Raw genomic sequence first — 23570 nt, 5'->3', positions numbered from 1 at the left:
TTTGTCACACTGAATAGTTTCAGATCTTTAAACAAAGTGTCATATTAGAAAAAGAGAACTTGCTAGAGCCGCAGTGGCACACAGCTAAAGCAACAGACCTTAATGCAGGCATCAGTTCATTGCCGTTGCATGCCCATTGCATGCCTGCCAAAGAGTTTGGCCGGCACACATGGAGTGGCATAATTGGCCCTCCATTCGGAGGGTGGGGGGAGGGACTCAGCAGTGACTGTAGGATCGGCGTATACAATAGAACCCTGATGGGTGTCTCGGTGGCGCAGCCTGCAGAGCACTGACCGCATGCTCATTGTGAGCCGCGATGTCAACGGTTTGAATCTGACCGTCTGACAATTTGTCGCATGTCTTTCCCTCTCTCTCGCCCCCCATTCTTCCTGTCTCTATATACTGTCCAATAAATCTGAAAAAGTCCCAAAAAAAAAACAATAGAGCCCTGATTGCACTCGTCTCTGACTATTGCATGTGAATGTGAGAGATGATGTGGCTTGTAGAAGGCGTATTGTTCTCTCTAAATCCTGAATCTCAGGAATCCCAGGCTGCCAAGTGATGGGGCCATTGCGGTGTATCCACAGCCACATGGGCAATTGGAATAGTTAAGGTACAATTGGCTACCAAATTGGGAAAAAAATCTGAAACAAAAAGAAAAAAATAAAGAAAAAGGGAACTTGAGTAAACACAAAACTATTTTTTTTAGATTACTGTTTACTGGGGAGTGGGGGGGGGATTTGATGGCAGAGTAGGCAGCACACAGCATTTTTAAAGCTCCTGCACCACTCACTCAATAATGTATTACATTTATGTATTTATGTAATAATGTATTGCATTTGACAGACGCTCTTATCCAGACTGACATACAGTTGATTAGACTAAGCAGGAGACAATCCTCCCCTGGAGCAATGCAGGGTTAAGGGCCATGCTCAAGGGCCCAACGGCTGTGCAGATCTTATTGTAGCTACACTGGGATTAGAACCACCGACCTTGTGTGTCCCAGTCATTTACCTTAACCACTATGCTACAGGCCGATCCCATGTAGAACTTGTATTTAATAATGAAAAATAGAATTTATTTAATTTAGCTCAGTTACTCTGAACTACTAGGGCAATGAAAACTGAGTACTATGTCTCTAGAAGCTTTTGGGCCAGATTCCTTTGATAAAAATGCCAAAACCTGCCAAGAAAACAGACAAAAATTATTTGCCTGCCGAGACAATGACAGGGAGCCAGCCTTCTCTTAACATGGCCGTGATGAAGAAGCCGCTTTGGATCCTGCTCCGCTGCAATCAGTGACTGAGAGAATTTCTAAGGTGTACAAACTGTTCAAGCTCACACTCAGGAACTGAAGAATGCCGGTGAACAATTAGATGAAGCCAAGTAAATAATTGTTGTGATTGAAAGCTCTACAGAATCTGTGGAAGCCAGGCTAAAAAAACGAATTCATTGTTTGGCGAGCATATTGACGATTTAGAGAACAGAGGACGGGGAAAAAAATCGTTTTCACAATTTTGCAGACAAGCAGACGGTACTGGCAGCCAGCAGACATGCATCTCTGGGGGGAAACCAGAGTTATGAAGGCAACAGAATATTTTACTCACATACAAGGCTTTGAACACCCATCCACCCCCCTATCTCTCTGACCTTCTTCACGACTACACCCCAACTCGCACTCTCCGCTCCTCCTCAGCTGGCCTCCTGTCTATCCCCACCACCCGACTCTCTACTATGGGTGCTCGAGCATTCAGCTCTACAGCACCCAGGCTCTGGAACTCTCTACCCATACACATCCGCCATACAGAGTCACTGTCATCTTTCAAAAAACTTCTCAAAACTCATCTGTTTACTCTTGCATACCCCTGACTGTTTCCTTCTCTCTGTTCTTGTGTCTATCTCTGTCTGCTGTCTGTTTGTTTGATATGAATTGTATGTTCATTGTAAATTATTTTTTATTGGATATATTGTATTATGTTTTCTTTTTTTTGTTGATGATTTTTAATTGGATATTTTATATCATGTTTTTACCATGTTTATTTTGTATTTTGCCCAATGTAAGGTGACCTTGAGTGTCTAGAAAGGCGCCACTTCAAATAAAATGTAGTGTTATTATTATTATATATATTGTATGTTTGTATGTTTTGGATCATGAACAGATCCCTTCTTTTTCCACACATTGGCCTTTCCACCACTTTGGCAGAGGTTAATCTAGGTCTATAAAACTTTTGTGGCTCATCTCTGTACTTTGCAAATTGCAATCTTGCCTGATTGAAGCTGACAGGAAGGTGACAGTAATGCAAATAACCACACATTACAACAGTGGTATGTAGAAGAACATCTCTGAACACACAACATGTCAAACCTCGAACTGGATAGACTACAACAGCAGAAGACTTAATAAGTCTGAAAAACAAATTTAATAAATACCTAATAGTGCTCACAGAGTGTCTATATAATTTATTGAACCCAGTGAGATCATTTTCCCTCTGCATTTGACCCATTCTAATTTTACTTAGGAGCAGTGAGCAGCCACAGTGCAGCGCCCGGGGAGTGTGGATATTTGAAAATATGGGATAGCAAACACTGCCATAATCACTATATTGACTATTCAATAATTCAATACATCACCCAATTTAGAAAATCAGTTACAAAAGAAAATCCATATAAACTCTTTTCAGGACACACTTTGACATTATTACATACCATCAATTATGTGCCTTTTTACTGTAGGAATGTGGAATTATAGGATTGCAATCTCCATATTTGCATTTAATTTCAATACATGGCACTATTTAAAAACACCATGACATTCTTGAAGACCACTAACCCAGGTGGGTTCTGAGAGTGGATAGATGTATTATTGGCGTCAGAGCCTTTTCCTATCGAGCCCTTCTCCTGTGGAATGATTTACCCACTGTTCTGCTGTCATACTACTTTTACCATCCAGTAATCATTGTTTTCTTTCTGCTTTCTTCTCCCTGCTCTGGGCTCCGGCCTGGAGCTGTAGCTGAAGCACCACAACCTGACTTTGGTTCCAACTAACCTGCTGCTTCTGCCCTCCCTGTGCCAAAAACCGGACATTCCCGGATAATCATCTATATTTGTTATCCATATAATTATTATTTGTATAATTATGAATTTCATTATAGATTTTATTTCATTATATAGTATACATAATACTGCTGTTAAACTCACTGTATGACCAGTGCCAGCCAGAAGCAAATAGACTTCCCCTCTGAAACAAGGTGTCATGGAGTTTTTCCTTGCCGATGTTGCCCTAGGCTTGCTCTGAGGGGGTCTCAGGACTGGGTTCTTTGTAAAGCTGCTTGTGACAATTTGTGTTGTAAAAAGCGCTATACAAATAAATGTACCTTACGGGCATTTTCATTTTTACATTTTCGAGGTAAATATTAGGGGTGATCCGAGTACTCATCTTAAACGAGTACATCAGTGACGAATGCATAACATGAAGTTAATACTGTTTTGTGATCGGTCAGTTCCTCCCTGGTTCCTCCCCCTTTTGTAAAAATGACTATTTTCCTCACTTCTCTCTTGTGCATGTCAAGAGTTGTGTCAACTTGTTCAGATCGTAGATTAAGGATGCAATTATTTAATTAGTAGCATACAGTGGTGTGAAAAAGTGTTTGCCCCCTTCCTGATTTTTTTTTTTTTTTTTTTGCATGTTTGTCACACTTAAATGTTTCAGATCATCAAACAAATTTAAATATTTGGTTGGGCCACCCTTAGCAGCAACTGCAACTGCAATCAAGCGTTTGTGATAACTTGCAATGAGTCTCTTACAGCGCTGTGGAGGAATTTTGGCCCACTCATCTTTGCAGAATTGTTGTAATTCAGCCACATTGGAGGGTTTTCGAGCATGAACCGCCTTTTTAAGGTCATGCCACAGCATCTCAATAGGATTCAGGTCAGGACTTTGACTAGGCCACTCCAAAGTCTTAATTTTGTTTTTCTTCAGCCATTCAGAGGTGGACTTGCTGGTGTGTTTTGGATCATTGTCCTGCTGCAGAACCCAAGTTCATTTCACCTTGAGGTCACAAACAGATGGCCGGACATTCTCCTTCAGGATTTTTTGGTAGACAGCAGAATTCATGGTTCCATTTATCACAGCAAGTCTTCCAGGTCCTGAAGCAGCAAAACTGCCCCAGACCATCACACTACCACCACCATATTTTACTGTTGGTATTATGTTCTTTTTCTGAAATGCAGTGTTACTTTTATGCCAGATGTAATGGGACACACACCTTCCAAAAAGTTCAACTTTTGTCTCGTCAGACCACAGAGTATTTTCCCAAAAGTCTTGGGGAACATCAAGATGTTTTCTGGCAAAATTGAGACGAGCCTTAATGTTCTTTTTGCTCAGCAGTGGTTTTCGTCTTGGAACTGAGGCAAGTGAGGCCTGCAGTTCTTTGGATGTTGTTGTGGGGTCTTTTGTGACCTCTTGGATGAGTCGTCGCTGCGCTCTTGGGGTAATTTTTTTTTGTAATTTTTGAAGGTTCACCACTGTTCCATGTTTTCGTCATTTGTGGATAATGCCTCTCACTGTGGTTCGCTGGAGTCCCAAAGCTTTAGAAATGGCTTTTTAACCTTTTCCAGACTGATAGATCTCAATTACTTTTTCTTTCTTTCTTTCTTTCTTTCTTTCTTTCTTTCTTTCTTTCTTTCTTTCTTTCTTTCTTTCTTTCTTTCTTTCTTTCGATCGATCTCGGCATGATGTCTAACTTTTGAGATTCATTTGGTCTACTTTACTTTGTCAGGCAGGTCCTATTTAAGTGATTTCTTGATTGAGAACAGGTGTGGCAGTAATCAGGCCTGGGTGTGGCTAGAGAAATTGAACTCAGGTTTGATAGTTATGTTTTAACAGGGGGGGCAATCACTTTTTCACACAGGGCCATGTAGGTTTGGATTTTTTTTCTCCCTTAATAATAAAAACCTTCATTTAAAAACTGCATTTTGTGTTTACTTGTGTTGTCTTTGACTAATATTTAAATTTTGTTTGATGATCTGAAACATTTAAGTGTGACAAACATGCAAAAAAAAAAAAAAAAGAAATCAGGAAGGGGGCAAACACTTTTTCACACCAGAACTTATGGTTTGTATTATCTCATGCTGAATGTCCGGTGTTTATGTTTAGGAGAGGAATGAAAGTGACGACGATAGCTTGTTAGCATAGCCACGTGGCTCGGCATGGAGAATAACGGTAGACTAGTGAAGTTGGGAGCGAGCTGTTGTTTCTGGGTTTAAAGGTGCCGTTTTGGGAATGTCACAGCATAAAAGTTAAACCGTGAATGTTATAAAATATGGTGCTAATAGTAGTAATAGCTGGATCATTGTTATTATTTCATTTTCTTGTTTTGGTAATGGTAGTGTGGTAATATAATATATGTTGTGATATAATATGATAATTTCTCTGATCATTATAAAATATTGTAAGTGCTGAACAAGTCATGTCAGTGTGAATGAAAGCAGAAAGCAGAAGCGTATCATAGCTGCTTATCGTGACTACAGTTTTGCTAACAATATTTTCATGTGTTGTTGCAGAATATAATAGAATATGAGCACCTGGATATCACAAAGTGTCAGTATTCAAGTGTGCAACATATTTTTGGCGAGCCAGCCAGGAGGAGACTGTTAACATCAGTCAGCAGTCTGAACTCATCAGGGTGTGTCAGCATCTGAAGTGCAGTGAACCAGCAAAGGGAATCAGAGGCGAGCACCGTCGATCCCTAATTCAGCTGATAGAAGTAACTTTAGATGAGGTTGAAGATGGTGAGGGGGACACCAAAGTGTTCCAGTCGTGTCTTAGTAAACTCCAGTCTTTCATACAAACACTAGAACATGAAAGTGGAAAATCAGCAACCAACAGAGCCCAGTGAGGTGGAGACATTAAGAGAGGAGTATGCTCAGCTCCAACAGGCACAGGCAGAGGCACGTTGTGCACTTGAGGAGAAGATTGAGGCATTGGGAGAGCGACTGAGTGTCACTGCAGGAGTGAGAGAGGGGAAGCCACTGTTCCTATACCCCTTGCAGCACAAGAAGTGACTCTGAGACGAGAGTTCAGAATCTGTGGTCAGATAGGGGAAGCTGGACCGAAAGAGAAACTCTCTTACACCAGTCTCACTAACCAGATGGAAGCTGGGTTGAAGAAGGGCTACTCAGAGGCTGAAATTATTGAAGCTGTTGTTAGAGCAGTGAGCCCAGGCCTCCCCCTGCGTGATCTACTGGAAATAAAGAGAGGCCTCAAAATTCCCACATTAAAAACTATACTGAGAGGGCACTATAAAGTTGACTCATCATCTGACCTGCTGCATAGACTCATGAATATCTCCCAAGACCCAAAAGAATCAGCTCAGAACTTCCTCTTCCGGGCGATCGAACTCAGGGAGAAACTGCTCTGCAAGTCTGGAGATGAGGAGGAAGGAGAACAGTTCAGCCCAGATCTCATCCAGCAAAAGTTCCTCCGCTCACTTGAAACTGGACTACTTAGTGAGGCAGTGAAGTTCCAGCTGAAACCCTACTTAAGCAACCCAAAGGTCACAGGTGAACTTTTGATCGATAAGGTGACTGAGGCTGCCAGTCTCGAGCTAGAACGACAAGCCAAACAGAAAAAAAATATGACAGTAAGACCACCTAAAGTGAATGAGATACACACAGAACTACACTCCAGCAGTAGTCAGCCTCCAAACAGTGAAACGGAGACAAACAAAGAAACAAGCACAAAGAAGAATCAAAGACAATGTAAAGGGCCTGACCCAGAAACCACTAAACTCATCGAGGGTCTTAGGGCTGATATTATGGAAGTGAAAAGGATGTTCAGTGGGGCATTGGGGGCGACAAAGTCACACCCCAGCACGGACACAGGGCCATCCACCACTGCTAGGTGGACCAGGGGATGCCAGGCATGCAGAGAGGCACAGGTTGGTGAGTCATGTAGACACTGCTTCCGCTGTGGGCAGGAGGGCCATCTTTCCCATGGCTGCAGGAGGAGACAAATGCAGGGAAACGGACAGGGGCTGCTGAGCCGGGACCCACAGTAGCCCTCCCGTCCTCCAGGTCCCAAATCAATCCTGCATCTCATACCCCCCACCGTCACAAAGCCTATCAAGTGACAAGGGAGACAGCCTACCTATCACTCCACAGACAATCGGTAAGCAACCTGCTTATGTTCCCTCACAGCGTCAAGCCAAGCTCATCAGTCTTATTGCGGAAAGATGTGTGGTTCAGTGTTACTTGGACAATATAGGGGTTGAGGCTCTGTGGGACACTGGGGCGCAAGTAAGCGTTATCAATGATGAATGGAGGAAACGGCACCTTCCACACAGCACAGTTAGACCACTCACCGAACTAGTGGGGGAAGAGCCACTGGTGGCATTAGCGGCAAATCAAACTGAAAACCCATTTGATGGTTGGGTAGAGGTAGAGTTTTATCTAGACTGTGACACTCACCCAGAAAAGACATTGTTGGTCCCCATGCTGGTGCTTGGCGATCCCGGTGTGGCTAAACAACCCATTATCGGATATAATGTGATTGGGGAAGTAGTCAACAAGTGGGACAAGCGGCAGTCAAAATTACAAACCAACCAGAACATCAGCAGACTCAGTCCTAAAGGAATGCAGACTCCAGACTCAAGTAATAATGTGGGGACAGTGCAGGCAGGGAAGAGGGGAGTACGGCTGGCTGCTGGGCACATCACCACCATCTATGCTCGTGCCCACAATGGAGCTCAGTTTAATGGACAAAGTGTGTTATTCTCGCCTGATGAGCTGCCTGAAGGTCTGGTCATCCAAGAGGGTCTAGTCAGTGTCGACGAGGGAAGGTCAGTGTTCATACCAGTTTCAATCGCTAACAATAACAAGCATGATGTCACACTGAACCCCCCGCACCATTCTGGGTCATCTGCAGGAAATAAAAGCAGAGTATCCTCTTACCGGTGGCTTCCCCAGAAACAGTCAGACACCAGCCAAACCAAATCAAAGCCCCTCTCAAGCTGTCGTTCAACTAATGCAGGTAACCACCACTCCACAACAAGACCAAAAGCCAACTGAGTGGGACCCTCTAGTTAAGTTAGACCACCTCAGTGAAGATCAGCAACTGTTCAGGGAAGAATGCCATGTTTTTGCTTACAATGACAAAGACTTTGGACGTATTCCTTCTTTGAATATGCATATCACACTAAACGACACCACACCTGTAAGAAAAACCTACACCTCAGTGCCAAAGCCCCTGCACCAGGAAGTGAAAGAATATCTCCAAGATTTGCTGGACCGAGGGTGGATTTCACAGTCAAGGTCACCCTACTCCTCACCCATCGTCTGCGTCAGGAAAAAATCAGGAGAGCTGAGGCTGTGCTGTGACTATAGGGAGCTCAACAAGAAGTCTGTACCAGACCGGCACCCGATTCCCAGGATCCAAGATATGCTGGACTCTCTGCATGGCAGCTCCTGGTTTTCAGTACTGGACCAGGGGAAAGCATATCACCAGGGATTGCTGGACCCTGAGAGTCGGCCCCTGACAGCTTTTATAACACCCTGGGGCCTTTACCAATGGAACTACATCCCATTTGGGCTCAGCTCAGCACCAGCAGAGTTTCAAAGGAGTATGGAAGAGTGCTTGGTTGGTCTCCGTGATGAGATGTGCCAGCCCTACTTGGATGACAACCTTGTTCACTCTCCTACTTTTGACAGCCATGTGAATCACATCAGAGCTGTGCTGCAGAGATATCAAAACCATGGTGTCAAGCTCTGTGCAAAGAAATGTGAGGTATTCCAGCGGGAAGTACGCTTCCTTGGGCGAATAGTCTCTGAAGAGGGATACACCATGGACCCAGCCGAGATTGCTCCAGTACAAGCTTTAAAGGACAGAACACCATCTACAGTGGGGGAAGTGAGCAGTATGCTGGGGTTTCTCTCTTACTACAGAGCCTACATTCCAAATTTCTCCCGAGTGGCTAAACCCTTGTACCAGCTGTTGGCCTCACCCCCCGACAACGCTCCACCTCCTGTGCTAAAGACAAAAAGGAGAAAGGTCAGTGCAAAACAGAGCAATCGTCTACCCTCTAGCACACCCATTAGCTGGACCCAAAGTCACCAAGACACATTGAACACTCTGATTGACTGTTTAATAGAGCCACCCATTCTGGGCTATCCCGATTTCTCAGAACCATTCGTTCTACATTGTGATGCCTCACAAGTGGGCCTGGTGGAGGTGGTATATCAGAGACAGGCAGGCAAGATGAAGGTAATCGCATATGGCTCCAGGACATTGACACCTCCAGAGAAAAACTATCATTTGCATTCTGGAAAATTAGAATTCTTCGCTTTCGGGATTACCTCTACTACGCCCCTCATTTCGTGGTATACACCGATAACAATCCCTTAACATATGTCCTCACAACAGCCAAATTAAATGCAACAGGTCACCGGTGGGTGGGTGAGCTGGCCGACTTCAATTTCTCAATCAAATATCGGCCGGGAAAACAGAATGCAGACGCTGACGGCCTCTCCCGCATGCTGCTGGATATGGATCAGTTCATGGCCCAGTGCACAGAGGAGGTAAAGCAGGATGTAATTTGTGCTTCTGTGGACAGTGTAATACTGCAGAAAGAGAGCCCCCTTCATCTAACCTCCACAGTCAGCCTGGATGCCATCAACTTAGTGAGAGACACCACATCACTGCCCAACAGGAAGCCACTCTCACCAGCTGAGATCAGACTGAGTCAAGAGCAGGACCCTGTAATCGGACGTATTCTGCAGTACAAGGTCAGTAACCATCTACCCAGGGGACAGGCCCGGAAAGCAGAGACGCCGGATGTCAGAGACAATGGAGCAAATTGTATGTGGATAATGATGGGGTTCTTCATAAGAGAGTAGGGAGTAGAGAACAACTCCTCCTACCAAAAGAGCACCATGACAAAGTCTTTACCGAGTTACACAAGGAAATGGGACATTTGGGGGTAGAACGGACACTGGGGTTAATAAGGGATAGGTTCTACTGGCCCAGAATGCAAAGTGATGTTGAGCACTTTGTAATGCATGCCTGCGAGTGCCTGAAGAGAAAGAGGCCAAATAAAGTCACCAGGGCCCCACTGACCAATATCACCACTACTTACCCATTTGAGCTTGTGTCCATTGACTTTTTGCACCTCGAAACATGCAAACACGGATATGAATATATACTAGTCGTGATGGATCATTTCACACGCTTTGCACAGGCGTATGCAACAACAAACAAGTCTGCGAAGACAGTGGTGGAAAAAGTTTTTAATGATTTTGCCCTCAAATTCGGCTTTCCGGCAAAAATCCATCACAACAGGGGAAGAGAGTTTGAGAATAAAATGTTTGCCCAGCTGGAGAAAATCTGTGGTGTGCGTGGCTCCCACACCACACCGTATCATCCACAAGGAAACGGTCAAGTAGAGCGTTTCAACAGAATGCTCTTGTCCATGCTGAGAACACTGACTGATACTGAGAAAGCTGACTGGAAAAACTCGCTGGCAAAAGTAGTGCACGCTTACAATTGCACTCGGAGTGAAGCCACCGGGTTTTCGCCCTATTATCTGCTGTTGGGCGCACCCCACGACTCCCCATAGACCTCGCTGGCAGGCTCGGATGCAAGAGGCGTATGATATCGCAACAAAAACAGCCCACCACGAGGCCTCAAGAGGAAAGAAAATGTATGATAAAAAGATCCACGGAGCTGAACTTCACCCTGGCAACAGAGTTTTACTGCGCAACCTGTCAGAAAGAGGAGGGCCAAGCAAACTTCGCTCACACTGGGAAGATAAAGTATATGTAGTGGTGAGTCGAAAGAGCCCTGACATCCCCATCAAGCCAGAGAGAGGAGGCAAGAGCAAATTAGTGCATAGAAACCTATTGCTTCCATGTGACAGCGTGCCGGTGGATAGATCGGAAACAAAGGATCAAACTAGTGGAAAAAAAGACACCAGACGTAGAAGAGTGGAAATTCAGCAACAGCGACCGGATCAGGATATAGACAGTGATGAAGAGAACGGAGGTGAGCTTGTGTGGAGGCTTCCACACCATCATGACGTCGCTGTGCCTATCCCGGAAGCGGAGACCTGCGAGCCTGAAGTCGAGGAAATGGAGGAACAAGCATCTGATGAAGAGGATCGACACAGTGATTCTGAACCAGAGCAGGGGTCTTCATCTCAGCCAGTGGATGTCCACCCTCAGAGAGAGCGACAGCGACCCAAGATGCTGACGTATGATGCACTAGGACAACCAACCTTCATAGAGACGGGTATGGGCAGTATGGAGGTAACAACACCATCCCCTTGTCCCCAGAGCCTATGGCGACCATGTCAGTTATCGAGACAATCTGCTAAAAACTGAAATAAGACTGGGACATTGATAGCCTGAGAGACTGCATTCAAAAAAATAAAAAATAAAAAATAACGGATTTATGCTGAAAAGACTAATGTGGAGACATTGGTCAACATGTAATTCAAGGTGTATGATAGGTAAACAACAGAATTGTGGTAACAGACTATAGTAAAATGTTGCCCGATTATTTGGAGTCTGGTTACAATGAGTAAAAGTGAGTTTATCCCAATGAGGTGAAAATGTTTACGGATCCTGGCATGAAAAAAACAATGGTTTAATATTCAGATGAAATGGTATTTTGTTACAGTTAAACACTATTAACTTCTACTTTGGTCTTTGAACGCATTTAATATAAATGTCAAGAAGTATGAAGGATGTTTCTACTGGACAGAGTAAATGCCTTTGGGTAATATCAACCATTTCATTTTCCAGGAATACACCAATTATATGTCAATGGTTATGGTTATGGATAAAATGTTGAGAAAACATTTTATTTTATTTTTTAAGTGGGGGAGGGTGTGGCGCCATGGAATGTGGTACTGTTTATAATTTTGTTCATAATATGCATTTTGTTCATAATATGCATTGCTTCTTATGATACCCCCCATAGTGCATTTTTAAATGTTCGTTTAATATTTCTTTGGTTGTTCAAACAGTATTTTGGACACAGTTTGCCTGCAACTCCTCTTCGCACACCACTCCTAGCCGCTAAGTGGCCGTAGTCACACCGGATATCATCCACACGCGCTGTACCTTGGCCAGAACAAGTCATGTCACTGTGAATGAAAGCAGAAAGCAGAAGCGTATCATAGCTGCTTATCGTGACTACAGTTTAGCTAACAATATTTTCATGTGTTGTTGCAGGTGAGAAAGTAATATAACATCACGATAAGTACTGTTTAGAACTTATGGTTTATATTATCTCATGCTGAATGTCCGGTGTTTATGTTTAGGAGAGGAATGAAAGTGACGACGATAGCTTGTTAGCATAGCCACGTGGCTCGGCACGGAGAATAACGGTAGACTAGTAAAGTTGGGAGTGAGCTGTTGTTTCTGGGTTTAAAGGCGCCGTTTTGGGAATGTCACAGCATAAAAGTTAAACCGTGAATGTTATAAAATATGGTGCTAATAGTAGTAATAGCTGGATCATTGTTATTATTTCATTTTCTTGTTTTGGTAATGGTAGTATAGTAATATAAAATATGTTATGATATAATATGATAATTTCTTTGATCATTATAAAATATTGTAAGTGCAGAACAAGTCATGTCAGTGTGAATGAAAGCAGAAAGCAGAAGCGTATCATAGCTGCTTATCGTGACTACAGTTTTGCTAACAATATTTTCATGTGTTGTTGCAGAATATAATAAAATATGAGCACCTGGATATCACAAAGTGTCATTATTCAAGTGTGCAACATTGGCAGAGAGAATGTTTTTTTCATCCTGCTGCTACCACTATGAGTTACATCATCAATACAGATTAGTGAGCCCACTTCGGCATGCAGCCATGCAAACCCAAGCCATGAAACTTCCTTCACTGTGCTTCACAGATCAGCTTGTATGTTTTGGATCATGAGCAGATCCCTTCTTTCTGCACACTTTGGCATTTCCATCACTTTGGTAGAGGTTAATCTTGGTCTTATCAGTCCATAAAACTGTATTCCAGAACTTATGTGGCTGATTTCTATACTTATTTGCAAATTGTAATCTCGCCTTACGATTCTTACTACTGATGAGTGGTTTGCATCTTGTGATATAGTCTCTATATTGCTGCTCTCTAAGTCTTCTTAGAAGGGTTGATTGAGATATCTTCACCCCTGCCCTGTGGAGATTGTTTGTGATGTCACTCACTGTGTTTTGGGGTTTTTCATCACAGCTCTCATAATGTTTTGCTCATCAACTACTGTTGTTTTCCTTGGTTGGCCTGGAAACCAGGTATTCCCTCCTGAGTTACAGTTCAACCATCCAACCTTTATTTGAAAACTGATATTGACTGGGCACCATCAGGCTAGTTCACGCATGTGTGGTAGGAACACTGGTTTCCAGATCTATGTAGTAGTCTTGACACACCCACACAGCCTTCCTGGTCCCGCCCTCTAAGTAGCTCGTTAGGGCATTTAAGGCAGCTGTGGCAGCATGGCTGCTTCTGCTTTTCTCTGGCTGTTCTCCGGTTGCTAATATTGGCTCCTCTCTGTGACTGGGGTAGGTGATGCAGGCATGCATTTGGGTTTTTTTTAAGATTCTTTTTACATACTCAATGACTGAGTTTTAATTTATTTGATAGTGTCCTGTTTACCTGGTCTGCTGCTAACCGATTGGTGATTTAAGTCCCGGCCTGCCCTTCGGTGCTGGGGATTGTTACCCTGAGGCTGCTTGGCCAACGTGCATTTTACCCAAGGTATAAACCAATGTTCAGGGGTAAGTAGGGTTTGAGCAGTACCTGAAGTAATTTATGTACTAATGTGCCTTTTTGATTGTAGGTCTCCATCAGCTGCTGTTTTGCCTAGATAGATTTTATATTCAATGTGTATGTGTTTTATCTAGCCAGTTGTCTGGTATTTTTATTGTGAGCTTACTGGTGTACTGGTGACCCTTTTCTGATTGTTAATATTTCTTTTATTTCTTTGAAGTGGAACTGAGTGCTGGCTTGGTTGCGAGGCTAGACACTTTGGTGTGGTTCCCCTCACTGGTTGGTAGTGTTAAAAAGAGCACTGGGACACCTGTTTTTCACCTGTTTGCCGTGGTAGCCATTTTGGAGTGAATACACGTGTGGTAGGTAAGTGGTTGCACCCCTGGACACACACTCAGCTAGCCTGCCTCCCCATTGCTGGCCTCAGTCCACTTTCCCCTTAGAGCCTTAGGAAGGGGAAGTTTAGGAAAATATTGTATTTTATATATTGATTAAATTTGTAATAAACCTTTGTTACTTCCTTTCACCTAGGTTTGGTTTATTTCCTATTCTTTCCACAGACCCTTTAGTTATTAATAATTAAATAAATTTGCATTTCTTTTGGAATCATGTCTCTGTCTTTCTTCAGTTATCAAACTTGTGTAGCCTGTGTATCATCAAGGTATTACTCCAAGCCCCCCCCCCCCCCTATATACTTCCTGGGGTGAAATTCCCTAGGTGGCGTAGTCGGATGAATGGTATTTTCTTTGTTTCTATCACCACCTCGCCACACACGTTTTACCGCAAAAATGAATGGGTTAGGACAGATTTGCTTCTGACTTTTAAAGCTCTGCATGGTCTTGCATCAGTTTACCTAGAAAACCTGCTTTTACGATACAGACCCACAAGGTCACTCTGTTCTGATGATGCAGGCTACCTGGTAGTCCTAAAAATATAAAAAAACTGACAGGTGGTAGAGCTTTCTCATACAGAGTCCCACTACGATGGAAAACCATTCCAAAATGTATAAGGGAGTCAGACACAGTCTCTATTTAAATCTAGATTAAAAACACACCTTTACAATCCAGTTTATAAGCAGGTATAGCTTGGTGGAGTGGCATCATCAGAAGTATTTTGTTCTGGAGATTGGTGCTGGATGAGGCTAGTGGTTACTTAGAAATGCACATGTAACTGGTGGCATTGAGCATGCCTCAATGGTGCCAGTGGGGTTAGCTACAACCTTAGTCACTGGGTAGGTACGTGTGGTAAATGTGTTCTAGAATGTGGGGAAATCTTATTCTATGTACTAATACATTTTAGTCCTAACATCCTCCTTTGTTTATTTTTCCCAGAGCTCATCGACCTCTCCACCTGTCCACTGGACCCCTATCTAACATCAAGGACTGCGGCAGCCCTGCTCTTCCTTGGTTAAACCCACACTTCGACACATCCTGCAGCTACAAATTCATCCCCCTATCCTCTGAAGTCCAAACTGTACATCCCTCCATATGGACTTTCTAGTTTACCTACAAGTTTAATACATCAAACTTATTGGCCAGCGGAGGATAGGCATGCCCCTATAGGTGGGTTCCTCCCGAGATTTCTTCCTATCGGGGAGTTTTTTGTTACTCTGTAAAGCTTCTTCTGTGAAAAACACTATAGAAAAATTCTTTTAAAATGGCTTTTATTGAATTGAATGGTGATTATGGTGGAGTTTGCCATTCCATAATTCCAAATTCCTACAGTAAAAATGCATAGAATCAGTAGCAATATGTAGTTTTTTATAAATGGATGAGCCATGTTTAGATGGTTTCATCTGCTTAGCATTTATCCATTCTTTTTATTTTATATTTGTAACTTTGACCCTCATATCATGATACATATTGTATTGTATAGTACATAGGAACTACAACTCCCACAATCCCACAGGACAATTCCGTGACATCCACCCCGCATAACGTCTAGCTTGGTTCAGCCAATCACGTAATGGCGGGAGCAATAAACTTTCCCGTACAAGAGCAAGACATGTTCTCGGGATCCTCTTCTTCCTTCTCTTGTTCATTCCCTTCTTCGACGCACCCTTTTTGGCCATTCGCTTCAGCTCATCTGCTCCGAGACTTGGACAGAGGCTGAATGCTGCACAGCGCACTACCAGGCCTACAGACACACCTAGTTACCTCGCGGTAACTTTGTGGCCTATAGCGAGTGGAAACTGGTGTACACGGAACGCCACATCTTCTATCCCTTGCTCGGGAATCAAATCACGCGCCTCCGCACGCCGTTTGCGCTCGATCAACCAGTCGACCGCATCACAGTTCTCTGATATTTTCAGCGTCTCCTCGATTTGTGCGCTGGATGCGAACTGTGCTCTCAGTGCTGAGGAGCTTATCTCCATGTTTGATTTTACATGTTCTGAAATACTGGATTCTGTTGCTCCTTTTAGGCTTAGACGCACCAAAGCACTTTCAGAGCCGTGGCTTAATGATTCCACTCGTTCTCTCAGAGAAAGTGGAAAAAGGATAAACTCCATGTCTCTCTAGAAATCCTGCGTAGTTGCCTATCAGACTACCAGAGAGCTGTTAAAACTGCCAAAACAGAGTATATATCTACCTTAGTCTCCAAAAACACCCACAAGCCTCGGGTTCTTTTTAATGTTTTTAATTCCCTTATTAACCCCCGTGATGTATCCCCCATCATATCTTCACCCACACTCTGTGAAAATGTTCTTAAATTTTTCATTGAGAAGGTCTCTACTCTTAGGCTAGCCCACACGAGTGTTAACACATTGAGTGTTACCATTGACCCTGCTCCATCTCTGTGCTCTGCCATTTTTGACCAGTTTGAGCCTATATCCCTCCCTTCGCTCTCAGATATAATTAAGCATCTGCGGCCTACATATTGCCCCTCAGACAGCATCCCCTCTCGTCTTCTCAAAGAAGTTTTTGATTCAGTTGGTGCTAGCGTATTATTGCTAATCAATACCTGTCTCAGTTCAGGATGTGTCCCAGCTGCATTCAAACATGCTGTAGTGCAACCACTGCTCAAAAAGAAAAATCTTGACCCCTCGGTTCTCTCTAACTTTAGGCCTATCTCCAAGTTACCTTTTTTGTCTAAAGTATTGGAAAAAGCAGTTTTTATTCAGTTACAATCATTTTTAGATAAAAATGACATCTGTGAAAAGTTTCAGTCTGGTTTTAAACCTCGGCACAGTACTGAAACTGCCCTTTTACGAGTTTTTAATGATCTGATAATAACTACAGACTCTGGTGAGCCTGCTATCCTGGTGCTCTTAGACTTGACAGCAGCATTTGACACCGTGAATCATGAGATTCTTTTATCTCGCCTTGAACACTGTGTGGGTATTAAGGGGGCTGCCTTGGAGTGGTTTCGGTCGTACCTATTGGACAGGAGTTTCTCTGTCCAGGTAGGAGATTACTCCTCAGATACAGCCCCACTCACTTGTGGAGTCCCCCAGGGCTCTATTCTGGGTCCTATTTTATTTTCTTTATATATGCTGCCCCTGGGGTCAATTTTCAGGAAGCATAACCTTTCTTTCCATTGTTATGCTGATGATGTACAGATTTACTTACCTGTAAAATCTCAATGCAAGAAATCACTGCAGCTTTTACTTACATGTCTTAAAGACTTAAAAAACTGGATGGATGCTAACTTCCTGCATTTAATGAAAATAAGACAGAGGTCATTATGTTTGGACATCCAGCTCAATCGGAGGACATTGCTGGTGCTTTGGGCCCCCTGGCCCCCAAAAATGTTCCTGCTGCGAAAAGCCTTGGTTTCACCTTTGACAGTGCCTTTAAATTTGAGAAGCAAATTAGTGCTGTTGTCAAAGCTGCCTTTTTTCAGTTAAGACAAATAGCCAAGGTCAAGGCCTATCTTTCTCAAAAAGATTTGGAAAGAGTGGTCCATGCTTTTATAACATCTCGGCTGGACTACTGCAATTCTCTATATATAGGCTTAGACCAGTCCTCTCTCTGCCGTCTGCAGCTAGTGCAGAACGCTGCTGCCCGCCTTCTGACTGGCAAAAAAAAACGGGAGCATATTACACCAGCACTGTCATCCCTACATTGGCTTCCTGTCCGTTACAGGATAAATTTTAAAATTTTATTATTTGTTTTTAAGGCAATGAATGGTCTAGCACCTACATACTTGTCTGAACTCCTCAATATGTATACCCCAGCTAGATCACTTAGATCATTCAATCAGCAACTTTTGGATGTCCCTATGTCGAGGAGAGCTAGGAGGGGTGACCGGGCCTTTGAGGTAGCTGGCCCCAAGTTGTGGAACAGCCTACCGCCACATATTAAATCTGCCCAAAACATAGATATTTTTAAATCCCTGTTAAAAACCCACCTTTTTAGTGAGGCCTTTATGTCAGACATAAATGGGGAATCCAGATGATGTACTTGTATTTCATTTCATTTCATTTTATTTCATTTTATCTAATTTCATTTTATTTCATTTTATCTTTAATTTTATTGCCTGGTTTTGTTTTGTACAGCACTTTGGTCAACCATGGTTGTTTTAAATGTGCTTTATAAATAAAGTTTATTATTATTATTATTACATCAGTTTACCCCTGCAAAGCTCACCAAGGAACAACATCAACAAACCTTTCCACCTGGAAAAAGGACCAGCGAACATCCTTCCAGCAACCGAGCGGACCAGACAGCAAAGCGCGGCTAAGACAGGAACGCCCCAGCTTTGCGCACCTCTGCAGGACACGCATTCACAGCACCATCGTGGCTCCTATAAGGTCTTTTGGATCCAAAGCGTATGGACTCAGTAAGAGAACAAACATTCAGGCATAGCCAGTGTTTAGTTTAGTCTTGACTGATATTGTGAATCTGTGTTCTATATTTGCCGTCTTACCGTTTGAATGTATTTGTGTTAGCCATATATATACCTGAATTGATTCGCCGTCTTTCGCATATGTAATTAGAGTAAAACTACGCAAGTAGTCTGTTCTCACAGCTAACTCTATCACTGACATGCCCAATTTACCTTTCCTTTGTCCAAGGGGCACGCACGCACGCACACACACACACACACACTCACTACTAGCTTCCCATTAGTTTATCTGTTCTGTGTTTGTATGTTAATAAATATATTTTATTAAACCCGGTGTCTGTTTTGGCGTCACATAGACATGAGAGCCGAGTTAAAGCAGTCTTTCAAAGAACTTCCAACCTTCAGGTTATCGGTATGTTTAATCATTAATATTGGTTATTTGAATTATTAATTAAAATACTAAATTTGTGGTTAGATATTTCTGATAACAGTAATTTTATGAGACTGATTACTTTTGGCAGTTATACTGCTACATAACATTAACTGGCGCCCCGGTTTCGTAGAGAGTAAAATCGCTATGTTATTTGGCGGCCCGTGCGAGGACCCTACATAATTTGGTGCCCTGTGCGAAGGACCCTACAAGTATAGTATAATTTTGGGAGATTGCTCAGGTCCTCACAGAGGGATCTTCACACTGTCAAACATGTCAATACTCAACTGTCAGAAAAGCAACACTCACCATTTCTCCTTCCCATGCATATATTGTAGAGCTTTGTATCCAAAGTATCCCGTTTCCTCAGTGTCCCCAGTGAAGTTTTTGGTATTGATGTCATCAATGGTGAAAGTCACAGAAAGTGACACTGTTGACACAAGTAGAACATGGATGTGGTCAGATCTAATTTTGAGTCATTTGAACCTCCTTTTGTCAGTAATCTACATGTAAATCATGCAAGACTACTGGTCAGCTTATATTGGGCTATAGAAAAGATGGCTTTGTACATGTATTTCTGGGGACAAGCATGTTAATGTACAATTGCAAAATGTTGCAAAATAGGAAATGTTGCGGGGATGGGGCTCAAATATAATCAGGCTTCCAAAATTAGGCGATACCATAAGTAAAAATATAGTAGGCTACAGAAACAGTAACTTAACTTGACATAAGACTGACAAAGCATTATAAATATGACGCAACAGCTTTTACAAGATGGTATAACAGATTATGTCATCCTATCAAAAATACCAGTTAGAAAGTGCCAAACATACAATTCCCTCCAAAAGAATTGGAACAGCAAGGCCAATTCCTTTGTTTTTGCAATACACAATACATTTGGGATAAAAATATGATCACGAGACATCCATCCATCCATCCATTGTCTTAACCTGCTTATCCTGAACAGGGTTGCAGCATACATTCAGCCAGTATACATTGGGTGAATGGCAGGAATACACCCTGGACAGGTCACCAGTCCATCGCCGGGCACACACACCCACAGGCAATTTAGACACTCCAATAAGCCTAACCTGCATGTCTTTGGAGTGTGGGAGGAAACCAGAATACCTAGAGGAAACCCACACGAACACAGGGAGAACATGCAAACACACAAAGAGGGCCCGGCTGACCGGGATTTGAACCCAAGACCTCCTTGCTGTGAGGCGGCAGTGCTACCCATTGCAGCATTCATGCATCATGAGAATTTCAAAATTTCTGAATTTCAGCTTTTATGTCCTGCTATTTACACCTAGATGTATTACTTAGGACATAGCACCTTTGGTATCACACCACCCATTTTTTAGGTGAGTAAAGGTATTGGAAAATGTGACAGACAGCTGTTTCTTGTTGCCGAGATGTATTCTGTTAGATTGATTAGTTAAACAATAAATAGTTCTGAATATCTACTCTTTTAGCCTTGGGGTTTGCCTGTGAAGACTGCATTTGTGTTAGAAAGGATGAACCAACACAAAGACCAGAGAGTTGTCTTTGGGAGAGCAAACAAGCCTTTTTGAAGCTTAGAACAGAGGAGAAATCAATAAAGGTGGAGGAAGTGTCATGCATGGGTATGCATGGCTGCTGCTGGAGTGGGTTCACTGAGTAAAATGAGTTACATCTTTATTTATGATGTAACTCATGATGAATTCAGAAGTTCATTCTGTCTGCCAATTTACTGAGAAATTTGTCCAAACTAATTGGGAGGAACTTCATCATGCAGCAAGACAATGACCCGAAACACACAGGCAATACAACAAAGGACACAACAAAGGAAAAAAGTGGAAGGTTTTAGATTGGCCAAGTCAAATTATCAGATCTTAACCCAATTCAGCATGCTTTTCACCTCCTTGAAGGGAACCCCAAAATAAATAACAACTGAAAGAGGCTGCAGTAAAAGGATCACAAAAGAAGAATGCAACTGTTTGGTCATGTCAGTGGGTGGCAGGCTTGATGCAGTTATTGCAAGAAAGGGATATGTGTACTTGCTTTCTAAAATAGAAGGCACAGTCGCATTGCCCATATGTCAGCCTCCTTTGTGCCAAATTTAGAATTGGTTGAACTTACAAACCCATTCAAACTGTATGAATGAGATGATGAATAATGAATGTGGGACGGGATCTATTTTTTTAAATAAAGTGTGAGTGAAAGATGCTGGCCAAAGAAACTTTTAGCATTCCTGCTTGCATGAAAATTAAATCGCCCTGGGTACTATACAAATGTATTGTAAGCTTTTCTTCTGTATATATAGGAATCTTTGTACGATGTATATTCAACCTGTTTGTTTGAGATGGTTTGCTTGCCTGCATGATTATAGTTATCATAAAAGTTATCATTCTAGGTATAAAGGAAGCAGAACTTTCAGGAAGCAGCACACGCTATCCAGTGAACACTACCATTGAAACACACATTTCGAACAGCAGAAAAAAAGTAAATGTTTCCAGTAATGCAGATAATGCAGACAACACCATATCATCCCTTCATATCAATCTTCCTGTATCGGATCAACACCGCTGCTCCAAGGCCCATCTGGCATTGCTTCTCCAACAGCAAGCCTCGACACCCTGCTCCTAGGCCTACTCCTATAAAAGTTAAGAGACCTCTGGATCTCTCTTAGACTATTTTTTTAATTTTTACACTTAAGTTACACTGAAGACTTTTTTTTTTTACTTTGAGTAGATTGATACATATAGCCCCTGGCGTTTAATGGGGGGAAGCAAGCCAAACAGGCTTTTCTGTTTTCTTTGCAAAAATCATTTTAGACTATTGCTGGGCCAACTTTCCTGATTTCACAAGAGCTTTATTTTTCCAAGTCTTCTCTCTTAATGCAGTGTAAATGTAAACTTTTGGTGCCAGTATTTTTGTTGTGTGCTTAACCTGCATAAATGTTATTTTGTCCAGGATATTGTCTCAATATCAAAGATAAGCATCAGCACAAGGCAAGTCTTAAACTGCTTTGAAAACCTGTATAATTCATTAAAAATGCAAAAAAATAAAATAAAACATAAAACAAAAGGGTTGAGCAGGAGCACACATCAAAATGTAAGTCTTAGTAGGGCCTGGGGAGAATGCAAAAAATTTAACCCAAAGATTTTTCTGAAGACAATTTGACTCCTTTGCATTTTAATACAAATAAGTATATTTAACTATTTAAATGAGGGAAAGGTTGACTACCAACATTTGTGTTGTAAAAGGAGCTTTCATTCAATTATTCTGTAAAAACAGATTTCTTTGTGTAATATAAATGTCTATTCTCACTCATTGACTTTATGCAGTTTTTCACAAAAGTAAAAAATTCTGAATCTGCTTAAGGCAATGATGCAATTCTGTTGCATGTTTATCATACTGGCTGATGAAAAGTTAGACGGCTCACAAAGTGAAGAGGTGTGGTTTGTCTTTTCAAATGCACTGGAGAGAAGCTATGCATACACATCGGAATATATTTTGTGCATGAAAATGAGAGATAACATTTAGATCCCTGACAATAGAAGAGCAGTATATCTGACCCATCTTACCTATGGCTGCTAGACTGATGGAGAGTGAGACTAGTCGCAATGGAGGCATCCTTTCCATTGCCTTCATCAGTTTCTTGCTGTGAAAGTGCGTGCACAACCGTTTGCAATAGACTGTGGTCATAAACATCTTCCTGTGTTACATTTCCTGTGCATTTATCATAAGGTGGGGTGTGCCCTTTAGACGCCCTTTAGACTGGAGATAATCTATGCATACATCACATCAGAATATATTTTGTGCATGAAAACGAGACATGACATTTAGATCCCTGACAATAGAAGAACAGTATATCTGACCCATCTTACCTATAGCTGCTAGACTGATGGAGAGTGAGATTAGCGGCAATGGAGACATCCTTTACATTGCTTTTTTCAATTCCTTGCTGTGAAAGTGTGTACAACCGTTTGCATGAAACTGTTCTCATGAAAGTCTTCCTGTGTTACATTTCCTGTACATTTATCATAAAGGGGCATGTCCTTTAGACAAGGAAGGTCTGGGTGTGTGCTTGTTCCCTTTTTTCTGTTTTTGCCTTTTCAGTGTTTGCACAACCAGTATGAGGTTCTGTGTGAAATATAAAGAAATCTACACAGGTTCAATTAAAAAAAAAATTATACCCATATATGAAGTGCTACAGACTTGGTAAAGGGGCTGGTTGGATGTTTGGAGGACAATTCTGTTGGTTGAAAAGACATTCAATTACACTGTTTCCCATTCTGAGAACAAGTTCAGCTCCTGTCCTCTTCAAAATCATTATACATGTTTTAATTTACTAAAAACCACACATTCTCTGCTTGAAAAATCTATTTTGACTCATTTATGAATATACATTTTAGACCAGTTCAATTAAAAATTACTTTGAACAGTAAGCCTGTCTGATGGCCACAGGTGAGCAAACAGCTTTGCAATCCTTAAAAATACCTATGCTAAATATGCTAAATACTTGGATAATAAGCAATAGTACACAGAGTTTCAGTGATAGCTTGTCGAGAGTGAAATGTTTAAATTATTAA

At 42.1% G+C, this 23570-nt stretch overlaps 1 protein-coding gene across 2 annotated transcripts in view; it reads right to left on the bottom strand.

Moving 5' to 3' along the window:
- The window catches only part of zmp:0000001082 (integrin alpha-D), a 145358-nt gene extending 122364 nt beyond the window's left edge, over positions 1-22994 (bottom strand). The window contains exons 1-3 of one of the 2 annotated variants that reach the window (XM_061223232.1): positions 22866-22971; positions 22563-22639; positions 19303-19423 (exon numbers count right to left, since the gene is read on the bottom strand). In XM_061223232.1, coding sequence (XP_061079216.1) covers positions 19303-19423; positions 22563-22629 — 188 coding nt within the window. In that variant the 5' untranslated portion in view covers positions 22630-22639; positions 22866-22971. Of the gene's footprint in view, positions 1-19302; positions 19424-22562; positions 22640-22865 lie in introns of both variants that reach the window. The other variant, XM_061223240.1, reaches the window with a different exon arrangement.
- Positions 22995-23570: the final 576 nt, after the last annotated feature.

The sequence above is a fragment of the Conger conger genome, chromosome 2 (assembly GCF_963514075.1).
Source record: "Conger conger chromosome 2, fConCon1.1, whole genome shotgun sequence".
In the NCBI taxonomy this organism is placed as follows: domain Eukaryota; kingdom Metazoa; phylum Chordata; class Actinopteri; order Anguilliformes; family Congridae; genus Conger; species Conger conger.
The sequence above is the reverse complement of the archived record's forward strand: the minus strand, read 5'-3'. Positions and strand labels throughout refer to the sequence as shown.